Source organism: Anolis sagrei, chromosome 1 (genome assembly GCF_037176765.1).
Source record: "Anolis sagrei isolate rAnoSag1 chromosome 1, rAnoSag1.mat, whole genome shotgun sequence".
NCBI classification, from domain to species: domain Eukaryota; kingdom Metazoa; phylum Chordata; class Lepidosauria; order Squamata; family Dactyloidae; genus Anolis; species Anolis sagrei.
Genome location: NC_090021.1, coordinates 215141445 through 215160791, shown reverse-complemented (window position 1 = coordinate 215160791; position 19347 = coordinate 215141445). Strand labels below are relative to the sequence as shown.

Genomic DNA, 19347 nt, shown 5'->3' with positions numbered 1-19347 from the left:
ATTCTCTGCACCTAGAGCAACCTCGTCATTAGGTTGAGGATGAGGTTGTCATTCCCAACCTCATCATTAGAAACATCATTGTCATTCCCAACATCCAGAGTACCCTGATCATTAGGCACAATCACAAGCTGAACTCCAACACTATTAATTGAAAGGTTGGCAGTTTGAAGCCCAGGTTGGGGTGAGCACCTGACCTTCAGCTCAGCTCACTGTCCACATAAACAATTCAAAAAACAGCTGTGAGCTGTGAGGAGAGAAATTAGGCACTGCTTAAGCAGGGAGGTATTTTAAGGCACCATAAAAAGGAAATACCAGAAAATATCGGCAGTCAAAGAAAGGAGGAAGCCTGTGATCAAGAGCTCTTCATCATAGAGGATGGAGCGACAGCACCTCCCTGTGGCCAGAATCAAGCACAAACTCCAGGACGCTGAAGTTGGGAAAATGCCGACATACACCTCTATTTATTGCCTGTCCTGTCTGTTTAATGGCATTGCTGTGTATGTGTTCTGTGATCTGCCCTGAGTCCCCTTCGGGGTGAGAAGGGCAGAATATTAATGCTGTAAATAAATAAATAATACACCACATGATATAGAAAGTGTGTGTGTGTGTGTGTGTGTGTATTCAAATAGTCTACTGGGATCAATAAAAACTTTAAAATAATACCTTTAATTGGTGCAGGTAAAAACAAGGATTGGTGGCCACTGGCTAGATGAAATGATCCTATTGCTATACCTAGACCACAGACTGGGGTTCCCACCATGGAATATATGGCTTATAAAAAAATAATCAGCACTCCTAAATTGACTGATAAACATAACAGAAGGCGGCTGTATATTGTTTTGATACCAACAAAATATGCTCCCACTTACTTTAGATTTGAAGTTATGGAGTTTTTTTTTTGCTCCAACAGAAAATCCCTTAACAAAAAGGGCATTATTTTTGACATTATATCATTTAGGAAACTTCAAAAAGTAGTGATAATTTTAGAAGTCTTGTAACCACTTAATCACAGGATGAGGCTTATACATTTTCAAAAGATATAACTCAACAAGAGTTCACTAGAGAATGAGATTAGCATTTCATCTAGCTGACAGTTCAAGTATGTGCCAAAGGGAAAGTATTCTTCTGTCATCTCTGGGTGGTCTAACCTGATGTAGACTATATTAGCCAAGATTCACTGACACCTAGACATTGTGTTTTATAAATGTTTATATGATTTTGGACAAACAATTTGAAACTCTTTCAAAAACACTAATTAACTGCACGAAGGAAAAAAAGTTATAAAAGAAATCCGGAGAGCTGGTTTATTATTTTGCTATGAGGCTATGAAAATACTGCTGAGGAAGGTCAAGAGTTCTCTACCAAAAATGAGAGACTTTACACAATTATGTCAAGCTGTTTCAGGGAAACTCAGATTATTATTCTTCTCCTCTCTCTCTGTACATCTATGTGCACACTTTTTGGTCAACTGGCTGGCCCTTCTATTGTTATCAATATATATATATATTAAAATAATAATTGATCTTCTTTGGGGTTTTTAATGCATTGGCAGGTGCAATGTGCATGCACCTTTAAGTCACCATCAACGTACAGTGATGCTATGAATTTCACAGGGTTTGCTTAGGCACGGAAAACTCAGAGGTGGATTTGTCAATTCCTTCCTTTGAAATATAGCCTACAGCAACTGGTTTTTGTTGGCAGTCTCCCCTCTATGTATCAAGCAAGGCAAACCCTGCTTAGCTTCCAAGATCAGACAGAATATGGTGCCTTTAGGGTATTTACAGTAGTATCACTAAAAATTCAATGGATGTGATCAGCAGTTGAATACATGCGAACAAGAAATAGTATGCACCCATGGACCTAAAACTACAACCAAAGCATATTGCCAATAGTGAAAATAGTAAAACAAAGAAAACCTTTGTCATCTCTATAAAGGGCCAAATCATTGTAATAGGAACGAGAAAGGTTTGGCCTAATCTGGCAAATGTTTAATATATTAAGAAATAATCTATTAACTGTAAAAAAAAAAAACCAAAAAAAAAAACCCTGGGGACAAAGATCTGACATTGCATAAAAGGCATATTACTAATATTTATTAACTGATTAATATAAAAATATAAGACTTAGATATCTAAGTTTGACATGAATTGTGGTATTATCTAGCATTTTCTGAAGCTCATTAATTCTTTAATTTGTACCTTATATCTCAAGAATGGATCAACTTTAATCAACTTTAATTTAAAACTTAACTTGGGCAAGTAATTCCCCTGTACCATAGGAGAGACTGCTGTTCAAGAAATTAAGCATAAGATCTCAGTTGTAATTATACATTTATTAATAACTTCTCCCAAAATAGTGTTACTCTAAAGATATATAGAACTCTTAGGTGTTTTATATTCATGAAATCTCTGTGGAAGATGTGTGTGTGTTTCTGCTCTCCGCTCTTCACTTCATGTCACCAGGAGTGCATCTATACTGTAGAATTAATGAAGTTTGACACCACTTTAACTGACTTATTTCAGTGCTATGGAATCATGGGATTTGTAGTTTAGTGAGAAACCAGCCCCTTTTGGCATTATTTATTTATCATATCAGAAGGGAACCAAGGGTATAATTGTAATGTATTTAAAAAGCACAAAGTTTAAAAACTTGGCATTATATTAAATGTCTTTTGACCATAGCTGACCACTTGGAGTGCCTCTGGTGTCGCTGTGAGAAGGTCCTCCATTGCGCATGTGGCAGGGCTCAGGTTGCATTGTGTAGGTGTTCTGTGGTTTGCTGTTCTCCCCACTCACATGTCGTGGACTCCTTTTTGTAGCCTCATTTCTTAAGGTTAGCTGCATCTTGTGGTGTCAGAGTTCAATCTGTTCAGTGCCTTCCAATTCGCCTCTTTGGCAGAGAGGGCTAAAGACCTTGTAAAACCACAATTCCTATGATGGCATAGCTTAGAGCCATGGTAGTTAAAGCAGTATCAAATTGCATTAATTTGACAGTGTGGAGGCACCCCTGGCCTCACATGTAAAAGCTGCAAAGTACAGCAACAACATGCACATGTTTCTCACACTTGCTGAAGCCACTGTTTGCTACACCGATGACACTGAGCCTGAAGAATTGTCAACAAAGACTTTAAAAACAAAAAAGTGAAAAATCCCATTTGAGAGTGTCTTGAACATCCTGTCAATTCCACCTCTACGACAACCGAGACGTGGATCAACCTAGGCATCTTTTTCAGCATTTGCTTTGTTATACATCTAACCACATGCCTCTCACTTCTGGGAAGCAGTCAGAAAGTATGAGCATCTAATTACCAAGATGTCTTTCATAACAGAAATAAAATTGGGTGGCACTGGACAAAAAACCCACATACTTGTGTGGGAGGATATTGTTGTAGTGTGTATTCAAGGTTCACATCAAGGTTGCCATAAGTCAGAAATGTCTTGAAGGCATGCAAGCGCATCTTAAATAGTTTATCCTTTAATATGCTAAGTTTAACCTGTAAGAAATAATTTGTTTAAATTGTTGCAAGATAAGAATACTGGATTTTGAAGAGAGAGAGAAGTCATTTTCGCTTATTTTCTCTCTCCCCCCACCCTTTCCCGGCCTCCCTCTCTTTGAAAAAAAACTGTAATAGCTAGAATTAATACCTAATTATCAGAATCTGGATAGCAATGGAATGAGTGACTCCACTCTCATTATTGCAGTGGACATTTCTCCAGACAGCTCAAATTGCCACTGCTAAAAATCTCCTGGGGAGAAGAAGAATTAAGAGAATTAAGAGCAAAGGGATCAGATAATTAGGATTAAGTAGGCTGACCTAGGGCAGCTGAGCAGTTAAAAAAATCTAGTAAGATGAATAGAACATAGACTAAGGTGAAAGGGGATTTCTATGAATCAGAATAATTATAGCAAGTGGACAATGGCTACAGGTCCAGCTGAGAAAATGGGAAAGATTCTGTACAATTACACTCCAACTTCAACTTGATGCAATACCTATTATAAGCTTAGTTAGCTGGTGGCTTCTATATCACTGGGACAGTGAATCTCTAGGTTTCAGTACAAACTCAGGGGTGTCAAACTCATTTTTATCAAGGGCCACATGAGCCTAATGGTTGCCTTTAAAGAGCTATTGAATCCATGGATGCTATATGGGGACAATGGGAATTGCAGCCCACCAGCACTTGTGGCTCTGAGGTTGGGGAAAGGTTAAAGGACATATCAAAGTCCTTTAATCTAAATTCAAACCCCACTATCCTGACTCAACATAACAAACAGTGATCTTCTAGATGTTACAGTATCACAATTCCCATCAGTTCTAGTCACGAAGTCTCATGATGAGGAATGCAGGTGTTGTGGTCCAGCCTTTGAAGGGCTGCATAAACTGACAAGGATTTGGCCCATGGGCCTTAAAACTTGTGCTTTAAAGGAACTATTCAAGATTCTGACTCTGCTTTCAGATTGGATTCAGCATCTTGGATTTCTTTTAAAATGTGGCTAAAACCTGGAGTGGATTCATTGTACCACTTATATTCCACCTATAAACACCATTCTCTTAGAAATCATCAGGCAAAAAGGCTTTGTGAATTTAGCATACAAAGGGAAATGTTCCCTAATTAAAAACATTAAAAGAGGCAGATAATTATTTTCTTCAATTCACATTATGCATTGGATGAAGTTCATTTTCCTCTGCCCAAAACTGTATTGTTTAAAATGACTATTTAAAGAATCAAACTGAGAGTAATTTCTCTATAACATTATTGGCTCAGCTACAGATAGTAATCATCATTATCAGTGCGTTTTAGTCTCGGTGCAGGTCAACAAATAACTTACTTCTAAAAGTGAATCAATAGGGCCATTTCACTTGGATATCTGAAGATGATTACAAAGAATTTTATAAACATCCACCTGAATTTCTGGGCATATAAGCAAAAGTTGAATTTATTATAACAAAGCATGGCGTGCCATAATTATTTGCACATAAGACAGCAAGCTATGGTGTTAGAATATCAGAAAAGGTATTGGGAGTTTGTTGGAAAATATAGGTCAAGAATAGTTCAGCAAACTTTTGCTAACTCCAAAACAGCCACAAGCAATGAGATTTTCACACATCAAATTAGGTTTTTCATTGGAAACTTTGAAGATTATACATTTATACTGGTTTGCAATTTCGGCCAGTGAAAGCCATTTTGAGAACAGCCTTCGGTCACTTGTGTATGACTTACTTTTTCTATTATCCTTTGCAATGGAAATTGCATAAACTGTACTTCCACATTTCCCATATAGCCAAGCGTGTCCACATATAAACTAGTAAAAGTTGTTTTCTTTTTTCAGTGTGGTGATTATTATTCATTTTTCACTGTTTTCACTAAAAATATTTACATCTCTTGTGTGCCAAAGTTAAACTGACATCAAGCTATCATATCATGTAATTTATCAACCATTCTTTATCTCAAACAAGATCACATGTGGCAAATAATCCATATGCTACTGAGAATTTATATCATTAGGCTGGGAGCAAAAAGGAAGGAGCCTGACTTTCAAACTTCTTGAAGTGTAGGGCCTACAAATAGGGTTCATAGGGGTCTTGTTTCCCCCATCCTATTCCTTTCAACTTTGGATATCTTGTTGTGGGACTTTAAGGAGCTGCCTGCTTTTCTGTTATTTCAGTCTTAACAATCCTAAAAGCCTTCTCCTTTATTTCCAACAATTTCCTGCCTCAGCAGGAAAGGATGGTGCTGAGGCTGAAGTGCAAGATGGAAATGGTTTGGTCAATGATTTTCATGCTATGACAGAGAGGCCCCAGTGCAAAGGGCAGTTTCTCATGAGAATATTCCTGCTGGGCATAGGCATGGTGGTTTACTCCCTCTCTCTGTGAGCTCTCAATATTTGGGTTTGGAAAACAATCTGACACCTGGAAATTTTAGTGAGCAGCCAGAAAGGGAGTTGAAAAACAGGTGGCTGGAGTTTAGCCAGAACCGACATCGAACTCAAGTTTTACGTTGTTCCGAAAGGTTTTGTCAGATAAGAGCCAAAGGAGGGGGAAAACAAAACCAGTTTCTGGGTTTTGGGATATAAGGTTTGCTTCAAGGGAAAACCTGTTAGATCAGGCATCGTTTGGAAATCAAGTTCATGTGCCATGAAAATCCTGTTTAAGGGGTCTTGTTTCTGTGGATGCTTCTAGCCTTTTGGTGTTGACCAGCAGCATTTGGATTGTCTTTGCATCCTGTTGATTCCTATTGGATATATACTGGTTGGATTGCTCTTATATCTTTTATGGACATTGCTTTGAGTTACTGATTTTACTGACCTTTTGCTTTTTGGAACTTTCCTATTTTCTTACAAGCATTTCTTTCTACTGGCTATTTTATTAAGCTTCAATAAAAAATGATTTGTTTCTTCTCTCAACGTGTGGTGTGTTTTAAAGTCAGAGGGCTTTTCCTGTCCTGGAGTGCAATACAGTGCCCCAAAGAGCCTTTCCTCTTGTCTTTTCACTGGAAAATCTGAAGATGGGGAACAAAGACATTAGTAAGCTCTAAGGACCTCATCACATTGCTCAAAATAAGCATTCTAGGATACTTAGAGTCTTCTTTGGGGATGGAACCTCACAGCAGACATCAGACAATGTGGCCTGTGGCTCCACCCCCAATGGGATAGAAGCATCACCAGATGCTTACCCCACAACACGGGAGGCTTCCCATATTGTGCTGGTTCTTCACTATACAGCCGATGCTTTCCCTGTATGATGGAGAAAGCACCACTGCACCTGCTGGCAAAATGGCACCAATGAGAGGGAGGAGGAGGGATCCCGTCCTCAACCCCCAGGGGAGACTCAGGGCAGCTTACAACCAGCAACCATTAGATGCCAAAAGCAACAAACAATGACAGTACAAAACAGATCAACATTAGATAAACAACAAAATTATAGATATCCATTAAATTTTTTAATTAATTAAAATATTAAAAGTAATTAAAATATTAAAACAAGTCAACTAGCTCAAAATATGACAGATAAATTGGTCATTTATACATCTAGGATTTATCATATTACACCAATATTAAAACCGCTCCACTGGTTGCCTATTAGTTTCCAAACAAGGTATAAAGTGTTGGATGTTACTTTTTTAAGCACTACATTGCTGAGGTTACTTGCGAGAAACCTATTGCCCCTATAATCTGCCTGATACACTCAGGTCTTTTGGCGGACATTTCCTTCATAAAATGTTTTATGTTTATCAGAAGTATTATTTTGTAGGAAATGTATCATTTTCCATTGTAGATATAGAAGAAAATGAAATAGGATTTCTTAAGTATTGTATGCTCATGGCACAAGGGTCTTGTGATATTCACAGGATCATAATTCCGCAAGAACTCCAGCCACTGAGGCATATGTGTGTATGAATTGGTCTGTTAATTGTAATCTCATTCCTTTGATTACAAATGCATGGTACTATCAGTTACTAAGAAAGAGACAGAATTGGTGGAGAAAGATAAAGAATAGAAGGAATGTTGACTGAGTGAGTTGCCGAGGGCATATGAGGATGTGCTGATTTTATTTTCATCTATGCTGAATGATCATAAAAAATTGAAAAAAAAGGATGATAACCTTTAAAATAGACCATTAAAATTCTTGTTTTAAAAAAGCATAACGGTAGCTTTGTTCTTCTGACCCCAAAGTAGCATTATATGTGTTGACTGTAAGTCAATATTAAGAGTGTATGCTTTGCACACAAAATATCTTAGATTCAATGCATGGCATTTCCAGGCAGAGCTAGGAAACAATCCTGCCTGAAACCTGAAGGAACAGTGCCAGTCAATGTCAACAGAACCAGGCTCAAGGAACACACAGTATAAGGTAAACTCAGAGTTTATAAAAGATGCAGAGTTTATAAAAGTTACTTTTTGATCAACAGTTCCTAGAAGCCTTTAAAGCCACTGGCTCCTTGAGGATACTGTAGAAAAGGCAGTAAACATTATCAAACATCATTTATCTCTTTTGCTCTCTCAAAGTGTAGAATAAAGCTAACAGATCAGCTATACAACAACATTAATGTGAAATGGGGTCATCTTGGTGTTCAAATTTAAATATTAAATATATAAAACACATATTTAGGAAAGATGTGCAATGATAATCGGAATGACCACAGTGAATGTTTTTAATGCTTAAATGTTGTTTATGTCTCATGTTTAATGGTTTTAATGATTTTAATTTATAGTTCTACGTTAGTGTTTGGTTATTATGATTTTTTTCTGTCTACATATATGTAGGCATTGAATTTTTGCCATTAGTATGTTGTAAACCTCCTTGAGTCCCCCCTGGGGTGAGAAAGATGTTATATAAATATAGTAAATAAAAAAATTTAAAAAACAGGATGTGGATCTGTGGATGTTCAAGTCCTATTATGGAGAGTGGTGTAAAATGGTGCCCCTTATATAAAAGGGCAAAACCAAAGTTTCCATTCTGAAAATATATTTCCAAGTAATTGATATCAGAATCTGTGAGTGCAAAATCTGTAGATATGGGGGGCTGAATGGATATGGAACACCAGGACTTTTGCCTTCCTTGAGGATTGAAGGTAGGAAACGAATACCTTTGCTCTTACATACGCCAGAATGAATAATTTCAGTGTTTTCCCTCCTTGAGCCTATAGAATTTTTGCACAATTGTCAAGTGCTCTTCACATGTTGAGATTTCCTTCTCAAATGAAATTCACAAAAGCACAGAAACACATGTTGTGAGCTGCAAAGGGTGTGTATATTTTGGGTGGAGCCAGGGGACAACCTATATTTAAGAAAGACAAGAATTTAGTGAGGTATTTTTGTTTATTTGTTTCTATCCTGCAGCAAATTTAATATCTCTGCTCTGGCTGGTACAAGCTTTATAATAAAAATGTAATATTAATCTGTTGCTCAAATACACAAAATCAAAGAGATTGTTGTTCAGTCCCATTAGATTACTGTAGGACTTATCAATGAAATGCACGTAAGACTCAACTTAACTCACCAATTCATTGAAAGAGAGTCAATTATGCTGTAGAGGTTGGGCTAATTTTCCAAGATACCAAGGTTTCCCCATACAGACATGGAAAACTACTGGGCAAGTCATACTCTCTCTCATACAGAGCAGGAAAACATCTGACCTTAAACACCACACCAGTTTGGTAAAATCAGCAAGCACTTTATTGTAGAATATTTGTAGGCAAAACAGTAAAAAAATTTGCAAAACAGTAAAAATCCAAAATAGTCCATAAGCTTTAAAGGGAAACAAGATCCAGGGGTACATAGAAATCCATGAAACAGGGCACTTAAAACCATGAAACAAAACAGCAAGAAAATCCCATAGGAAAAACTAAGACTTGGCAAAAACTTGGTACACAAAACTCAGAGCACTTGAAATCAAGACCGTGATAAAATAACAATGTTGCCTCGATTGAGGCAATTCACTCCCATGAATCATTATAAACCTTTTACAGAACCCACAACTGAAAGGAAAGCATTTTTCTTGTCTTTTCCACTAGATAGAATCAGAGAATCAGAGAGTTGGAATAGACCTCATGGACCATCCAGTCCAACCTCCTGCCAAGAAGCAGGAATATTGCATTCAAAGCACCCCTGACAGATAGCCATCCAGCCTCTGTTTAAAAGCTTCCAAAGAAGGAGCCTCCACCACACTCCAGGGCAGAGAGTTCCACTGTTGAACAGCTCTCACAGTAAGGAAGTTCTTCCTCATGTTCAGATGGAATCTCCTTTCTTGTAGTTTGAAGCCATTGTTCCGTGTCCTAGTCTCCAGGGAAGCAGAAAACAAGCTTGCTCCCTCCTCCCTGTGGCTTCCTCTCACATATTTATACATGGCTATCATATCTCCTCTCATCCTTCTCTTCTGCAGGCTAAATATGCCCAGCTCCTTAAGCCGCTCCTCATAGGGCTTGTTCTCCAGACCCTTGATCATTTTAGTCACCCTCCTCTGGACACATTCCAGCTTGTCAATATCTCTCTTGAATTGTGGTGCCCAGAATTGGACACAATATTCCAGGTGTGGTCTAACCAAAGCAGAATAGAGGGGTAGCATTACTTCCCTAGATCTAGACACTATGCTCCTATTGATGCAGGCCAAAATCCCATTGGCTTTTTTTGCCACCACATAACATTGTTTAACTTGCTGTCCACGAGGACTCCAAGATCTTTTTCACATGTACTGCTCTCGAGCCAGGCATCATCCTCCATTCTGTATCTTTGCATTTCGTTTTTTTCTGCCTAAGTGGAGTATCTTGTATTTGTCCCTGTTGAACTTCATTTTGTTAGTTTTGGCCCATCTCTCTAATCTGTCAAGATTGTTTTGAATTCTGCTCCTGTCCTCTGGAGTTTTGGCTATCCCTCCCAATTTGGTGTTGTCTGCAAACTTGATGATCATGCCTTCTAACCCTCCATCCAAGTCATTAATAAAGATGTTGAAAAGGACCGGGCCCAGGACAGAACCCTGCGGCACTCCGCTCGTCACTTCTTTCCAGGATGAAGAGGAAGCATTGGTGAGCACCCTCTGGGTTTGTCCATTTAACCAATTACAGATACACCTCAATGTAGTTTTGCCTAACCCACATTGGACTAGTTTGTTTGCCAGAAGGTCATGAGGGACCTTGTCGAAGGCCTTACTGAAATCCAGGTATGCTACATCCATGGCATTTCCTGCATCTACCCAGCTTGTAACTGTTTGTTATCTTTCTTTTGCTGGAGATGAAGTGATCGCCTCAATCTCTGAAAGTTCTGCCTCTGTTTACTAAAACTTTGCTTTCCATCCAAGGTTTCACCATCTTCTTCCTCATTACACCTAGCAAATCAATCTCAGCATCATTTTCAGACAATTACTCTGAGAAAAGCAATGAATGTTTTCCCCCAGGACCATGGCCTTGTGAATCCTCCTGAAACAGCTCAGGCTCTCTTCTGAACTTAACTCAGGCCCAAGCAAACCATCATCCCCAGGCCCATCATCAGGAACACCATCCACATTCCCATCATGAACATCAACATGAACATAATTCCCATCATAAACATCGAAATGAACATCAGACACAATCACAGGTTGAACATGATGACATACAACACTCTCACAGTGCAAGAGGAAGGCAGTGACAAATTTCCACTACCATTGTTATTTTGAGAGGGTCTGTTCAACAGCTCCAGAGCCACAAAGTAAAGCATACTACTCCCAGTAAATCAAGGAACAGCCAATTCCGGCACATAAACCACATGGACATTCCCACCAGTACCAAAGCCCACCCCTCAAGCCCTCTGCACATTTTTAAAAGCTTGGTGTGAAGGTTATACAGAGATACCACAAGTGCACAAAAATATGCAACAACACCTTCACAAAATCCATTCAGATCAAAATCCTTTCAGATCATTTAGGCACACTGTGCAGTATGTGGAAAAAATTGCTAAAATGCCCCATGTCCTTTCTCTTTCTGATTTCTTCCAGAATGCTGGCAGAGAAACTGAATGAATAAAGTACTAAATATAATACGCAGCAGCACAAAAATGTTCATGCGTGAACACATTTCCAGGTCTGCAACTTCAGTTTATGCTAACAGCTTGATCACATCCATTCTTATTTGATTGTTCAAATAATCCATAGTAGGTTGAAAAGAAAAGAAACTGCATGAGATTCAGCAAATGGCTAGAGAAGAAAAAGGAATCCATGTTTTTTTTCCCCTTCCTGCATGGAAAACTACTGGAGGACCTTAGGCAAGTCACACTCTTAGCCTCAGTTGACAATGAGAAACCTTCTCTGAATAAAAAAAAAAAACCCACCAAACCCCCTAGGATAGGGGCACCATAAGCTGGAAGTCATTTTGAAGCCACACAACAACAACAACAACCTTGAAATAAGTAAGAACAGGGCCAGCTGATCTTAGGAAAAGAATTGTGAAATTTTATATTCTAATACAGTGTGGCACTGAAGAATAACATTTACTCATTCCTATATGATATATTTTTAATTTAAGCTAGGCTAGTATGTAGGGAGAGATAGATGTAGACACGCAAAATGGAACTTTTTATATAGGTGGATAAGCTGCACATATAGATTATCAACTCTATCATTATGTCTGGAATCATTCTGAAATAGAACACCTGCAAATTTAGAATTGCACCATATAAGCAAAATCCATTTTAAAAAATGTTGAGGAGGAATATGGGTCCCCCTGACCAACTGGGCCCTGTGCTTGAGCACAACAAAACACAATGGTAAATTCGGCACTGGCTACATATTTTGTACCTGGGAGCTTCTGACAAACAGGATACTGAAAACATAACACCCAGACTAGAATAATGAATGGATAAGTTTTTTTCCCCCAAAATTCACTAATGAAATACAAAGATAAATTATTCTCTGAACACCAAAGGCTTAAATTCACTAATTGCACAACTAATAAATGTATGTCTCTTGATTAATAACCTCCAGAGCTTCCAGCAAATGACATAAAAATTTATATCTCTAAAGCACAAATACACAAGGGTATGAATATATAACATTAAACCAACATACAATTAGCAACACTTTATTTTAATTATCTTTTGGGACTCTTAAGGTTAGCCTGTAGTTCATTTTTCTTCATGGATTACTACTTAGACCGCTTGTACAGATAAATTCTGTACCTGTATTGGCACACTCAATTTTTTTCTTACAAGCTGTAGCACAAAATGGAATCAATAAAGAAATCCTATTTGGTGACCTTCCACAACCAGGTTTACCTATCATAATGCTGTGAGATTAGTTCCTCCTGTTCAAGACAATTGGCAATAATTGACAAAACCTCTTAGTTCATTAAACAACTTTCTATCACCAGAAAGGAAACAAAGACTTGAAATGCCTATGGGGGTGAAGCATACCAAAGTAAATAGAAGTATGCTAGAAAGCATATCTGAAAGAATGGTCTGCATGCAATATTCAATCCAATATAAACAATTGCTTAGGGAAGAGGAGGAAAATACACAATACAGGTTATAAAACAAAATACTTGGTATTCACTGTGGGTTGGTTACAGGATTCCTGTGGATACCAAAACCCATGGCTGCTCACACACCATTATATACAATGGCATAGTAAAATGGTGCCCCTTATATAAAATGTCAAAACCAAGGTTTGCTTTTGGGGGGGGGGGGTTGGGGGGTAGGATTTCGAGCTGTGATTGGTGAAATCTAAAGATGCAGAACCCATGGATATGGAGGGTGGACTGTAAATACTAAAATCACAAATGGCTTGATGAAATGAAAGCATATTACAGAGTTTCAAAGGGATATCTCCAAAAATAGACACTAGGATTCAAAATAAAAACGGGAATTCATTTTTTAAAAAAGAATAAAGTATGATGTTGGGGCAAAAATGACATATATTCACTGGTGGGATGTGAGTTGGTAGCAAATGTCCAAGGAATCTGGGGATCATGACTGATATTGCTATGGAAATGTCAACCCCATGTGTAGCTGCTGTAAAATCAGGCAAAAGATAAGGTTTCGTTTTCTGAAGGAACTTAATAGCTTCCTTGACACTGATGCAAACCATGCTCAAGATCCTGTGGTGTAATTCTAAATGTCCATTATTGAGAATGTTTGAATATACCAAATATATTTTCTCTGTCCCTTTCATCAGCCTTTACACTACCACCTTTAATTTGGGTGGGTAGTGGTGGGAGGGGAATCAGACGTGAAGTTATTGGACTTATTGCACATTTTCTAATTAGATAAATATTAAACTTTATAGCACCATAGCTGCTCCTAACAGTTCATTTCTACATTTATCTTGCACTATGTTCTGGAAGACTCAGGATTATATGCTCTGAACTGAAAATTAATTTAGAATCAGGAGGATTTGTCAAATTTGGTGGTTTCTATTCAGGTCATGGTAAACCAACTATCACTTAGTAGGTAGAGCAATCCATGGCATAATACAGCCCTGCGGACAACTGCACCTTTGCAAACTAAATTCCTGGAATACTGCTGATGTAGAAGCATTGTTTTGAGTCATGGGAGAAGGTGCAACAGCTTTCCATGAAGAATCACAAATAGACTTGGAGTTATTGTTACTGCTAGCATTACTTTTTTAGCAGTACTAGTAAGTTACACTGCAATCAAGCAGGATAATACTCAGACCTAGATATATCTGAAGTTTTCTAGGCCCAGATTCTCTGCTTTAGCATGAAAGAAGTTATGGACAGAACAATGGAGATCTATTATACTGCATTGTGCCCCAAATGTGCACCTGAAACTGTATCATAAAGAAAAAAAATCTGTATTAAAGCCTCTGTGGGTTTGAGCTAGCCTCAAGCTTGAAAGAAGTTACATTTATTTATGAAGTTTCTTTTTAAGGATATATGATCCTTGACATTAGAGGAAGATCATTTCAGCAGTTCCAAGACGAAGCATTTCACTCATCCTGGTTTAATGAATCATGATCAAAAAATACATTGTAACACAAGCTTAGGTGAACTGAGAAAGATAAGATTTATATTGCACCACAATTCTGTACCAATAAAAGTTGGAGACCTCTTATGCAAGAAGCTCTCTTTTTATCTTACCTCCAAAGCCTTCAGCCGTTCCAACAGTAATTTCATTTTCTCTTTTTCCTCTTCAGTGCTGCTGTTTTCCTTGCTTGAATCTTTATCTACTGGCATGCAAATGTCTTCCACACCTGTTTTGCACCTCTTGCCTTCTTGTGTTAATGTTTCCTAAAATGGTTAATATATTTTTCATCAGTGTTCTAATTATACACATAAATTATAGATAAACACTGAAAACCTTGAAATGTGTAGCATCTCATATATAGGTGGAAACATCCTGCTACATATATATAGGGGCCTTGGTATTGGCTGGCATTTGATTCAAGGATATGCACACCCCACATGCTCATGGATGCAAAACTCTGTAAATGCTCAATTCCCATTATGTATAATGGTGAAGGAAAATGGTGTTCTTTATATAAAAAGGGGAAGTAAAGGTTGCTTTAGGAATGTTTTCCAAAAGTCTTTTCATGCTGTAGATGGTAGAATGCATTGGTGCAGAATCAGTGGATATGAAGGGTTAAGTGTATCTTAAGACCAGCAGTGGGGTATGCATGTATTGTTTTTAAATCTCATTTTGAGTTCCTATATTGGGAGAAAGGCAGGATAAAAATAAATAATCCCTGTCTGTTGCTCTTTTGTGAGCATGAGTACAGATGTTCCCCTTCTATAGTGTTACTATTATTGCTTATTGCATACCCTGCCTTTCCTTCAAAAAGCTCAAGGTGACCTTCCATCCTATCCTGACAGCGATCCTGTGACATAAGTCAGGCTGAGAGACAGTGACTGGTTGAAGATCACCCAAAGGCAATGCCATGGTGCAGTGGGACTAGAACTGGGACCTCTGAAGTCTCAGCCTACCTACAACACCAAGTGATCTGTTTGATACTTGTAGCATGACATGGTACCTACATCTCACACTTCCTCCCTTGAATGTATGGAGTCAGAGGCGGCCCTAGGTAATTTTCAATGGTAAGCAAACAGTATTTTGGCGCCCCCCTCCCCAAAACCAATCACTATATATATATATATATATATATATATATATAGGGGCATGGACAAATTTTGGCCCTCCAGGTATTTGGGACTTCCTACTGGCTGTTTGGAATTGTGGGAATTGAAGTCCAAAACACATGAAGGGCTGAAGTTGGCCCATGCCATCCATCCATCCATACACACATACACACACACACTAGCCATCCCCTGCCACGCGTTGCTGTGATCCAGTCTAGTGATCTTGAAAAGAAAGTAATAAGAAAGTTGGTTTCTAATATATGTAATTTCTTAATGCTTGTGGGTAAATAGTATTTTTTGTTGTTTCTTTGTCAGTGCTGATGTAGTTCCAACATAAAATACTGGAGGGATTTGGGGAAAATAGACTCTGATACTGGAGGGGTTTTGGGGAAGCATGTACAATAATTTAGATTTGCAGTACCTTCAGTCGCTTCCGTACATGAAGAGGCCTCCTTGCCGCCCTGAGAGGGGTGATGGCACAGCAGCCTGGAGAGGCACTTGCAATGCTGCCCTTCTTCATACAGGAGAAGGGGCCCTGTGCTCCATCGGCTCCTGGGTATGCACTTTGCATTCTCTTCCCCCACACGCTTTGCAACTCCGGGAGAGGGACCCGCGCCGGCATTGCAAGGCGCACGGAGAAAGAGCCCTCATGCAGGGAGCATGCTCTCCCTCCATCCTTCCCTCACAAGCGCGCACGTTGTCCTCCTCTCCTCCTCCTCCTCCTCCTTGCAGGCCAAGGGAGACAACAACGCCAGTGCATGCCTCTTTTGTGTTTTATCTTGGGTGCTATCTTTGAAATGTGTCATTGTGTACGTAAACAGCTATCCCATGATCCCAAACATTTTATTTATTTATTTACAGTATTTGTATACCACTTTTCTCACCCTCAGGGGGACTCAAAGTGGTTTACACACTTCTAGTTCAAAGCACTTTGGATCAGGGATACTCAACCTGTATTACATTACAAACTGCTAGACCGGCTGTTAGGTATTGTGGGAGTTGAAGTCTGAAACACCTGGAGGGCTGAAGTTTGCTCTTGCGTGTGCTTGACCCAGAAGCAGATGAAGAGCCCTCCCTCCCTCCAACTGCCACTACTTTGGCCTTGGAGAAATAGGTGGCATGTGAAGCTATGGAGCCCTTCCAGACAGGCCCTATATCCCTGGATCTGATCCCAGGTTTTCAGCTTTAAACTGGATCATGAGTCCACACTGCCAGATAATCCAGGATAAACAGAAAACCTGCAATCACATCCTGGGATATAGGGCCTGTCTGGACAGGCCCTTCATCCCTTCCCACACTGGCATCCCTTTAATTAAATTATACACCTAAGGGCAGGGGAGCATTTTGTTGTTGCTTTACTCGTACAGTGACAGTGTTACACAGTTGGTGTTCTGCAACCACTGCTTCAACCATCCATGGTTTTAAAATATTTTTTAAAAAATCCCAAAGCAGTCTTTGATTTTGCCACTCTGTACTGTGGAAATATAAATATAGAGCTCCATAGTGTCTCGTCCACCAGCAGTTGGGATTGAGCCCTGGAACTGATGGAAGGACTCAAGGACAAGGGCTAGCAACCCAAAAGACGCTGCTGCAAAATGTAATTGCTAAAATACCAAAGTCAAAATATTATCCAAATTTAAACTATTCAGCCAGCAATGGAAAGGAATCACACAGGATCATATTTTTGCAGTCCATAAAGTGTATTGATGACAAATCAGATAAAGGAATACTGGGTAAATTAATATAAAGCAGTGTGTATAAAGGGACATTACATTTGGTAATCTAATGCAGGCTTTAAAAGGTTTTAAAGATCAAGTCAGGGTCTGCTGCAGTTTTTAGTTTTGGATATGTTTTTTATGGATTTTAACTGAATTTTTAAAATACCAATGATATTTAATTCCATTTTAATGTTTGCATATTTGTGGATTTTAAACTGTACTGAAATGTTTTTAATCTAAGCCAACTTGAGTCTTCTTGGGGGGAGAAAAAGCAGGGTATAAATAAACATAATAATGTGTTGTGGAAGACTTTCATGGCCAGAATCACTGATTTGCTATGAGTTTTCTGGGCTGTATGGCCATGTTCCAGAAGCATTCTCTCCTGACATTTTCCCCACATCTATGGCAGGCAACCTCCGAGGAACAAAATCTGGCTACCAGTACCGTCTAAAATCAGAACAGTAAATGAAGAGCAACACTAAAAATGGGGGAATTCCTGACATGAAGCAATCAGGGCCAGTTAACAGCTCCCAACAAAGGATTCCTGGGCAGCAACTAGCTCGGCTTCGAAGCTGCAAGGCCATTAAATGCTCATCAAGATGACCAATTGCAACATTCACACTTACCTCAAGCAGACATGAGTTCTTTTTCCCACCCTGGACATTCCACAGATATACAAACCCCACTTGCCTAGTTACAAACAGACCTCACAGCCTCTTGAGGATGCCTGCCATAGATGTGGGTGAAACGTCAGGTGAGAATGCTTCACCAAGCACCAAAGAGCATTCTGAGCTCCACCAATAATAGAATTGAACCAAACTTGGCATACAGGACTTCCATGACCAAATATTGGAGGGGTTGGGGGGGGGGGGCATGTATAAAAGATGACATTTGCAGTACCTTCAATCCCTTCCGCTTTTTGAAGAGGCCTCCTTGCTGCTCTGAGAGGGGGCCAGGCACAGCTGCCTGAGAGGCCTGAGAGAAGAGGCCCTGTGCTCTTCCAGAGTAGGGAGAATGGGAGTGTGGGTGTAAGAAGGAGAGGCAGGGAACTGGGAAGGAAAAGAGAAAGAGCCTGGCTGCCTGCCTCCTTGCACGTGGAGAACTTCCCTCTCGCCTAGTGGGCAGGGCCTGCGCTTCTCCATTAGAAGGCTGTGCCCCTCAATCCTCTCTCTCTCTCTCCCAGGACCCTCCGTGCTTGTTTCTTTCTCCTGCACGTGTGGCGAGGCCTCCAGGCTCCTTGCGGCTGCCTTCCCTTCCTGGCTGGAGGGCCCAAGAAGAGCAAGTGGTAGAAGAGGCCTTGGGAGCATGCACGCAGGAAGGGAAGGCAGCCGCATGGCGCCAGGAGGCCTCAAGCACGGAGGGCGGGGGGGGGGAGGCACAGCCTGCTAATGGAGAAGCACAGGCCCTGCCCACTAGGTGAGAGGGAAGCCCTCCAGGTGCAAGGAGGCACGCAGCTAGGCTCTTTCTCTCCTCTCTTCCCTTCTCTGCCTCTCTTATTACGTGCACACTTCCAGTAGCTTCTGCATCTGTTTGGCGCTGTTGAGGGCGCATGGGGCCTGCAGGAGGAGGCGTGGCCTAAGGAGACTCCGGTGCCCGGCTGGCCGAGTGGCGCCACCCGCAAATGGTTACTTTGCCTAACCGATCAGCCGGCCCTGGTCGAGGGCATTTACAGAGGTGCCTCTGCGCCCTGGCCAAAAAAAAAGTGTTCTGCGGCCGCTTACTTCGCGTAATGGACGGGCCGCCCCTGTATGGAGTTACAGGGAAGGCAAAACTACTGTGGTAGACTGTGAAAAAAAATCTAAGATTTTTTGATGTGAATGATTATCAGAATCACAGTCTCAGCAATGCTAGCCATATGGGAAATGCCATTGGTGGAAAGCAGAATTCTAATAGAGAGGCAAATAAAGAAAATGCATTTCTAGCCACACCGAATGTCAAATCACAAAATGAATGCCTGCTTCATGAGGGAAGACAAAATTCAGTGTGAGGCAATTGCTCTGCATATTTTGGATTTTGAAAAGTTAACCTCAATATCAGAGCTGCCATCAGGATTCAACACTCTTGGTGAG

General features: G+C 39.9%; 1 protein-coding gene across 4 annotated transcripts in view; it reads right to left on the bottom strand.

Annotated features, from left to right (window-relative positions):
* NCKAP5 (NCK associated protein 5) overlaps positions 1–19347 on the bottom strand; it is a 797184-nt gene that overhangs the window by 242597 nt on the left and 535240 nt on the right. For all 4 annotated transcript variants that reach the window (XM_060775780.2, XM_060775773.2, XM_060775800.2 and 1 more), the window contains one exon: positions 14565–14714. In XM_060775780.2, the coding sequence (XP_060631763.2) occupies positions 14565–14714 (150 nt within the window). The remainder of the gene's footprint in view (positions 1–14564; positions 14715–19347) is intronic.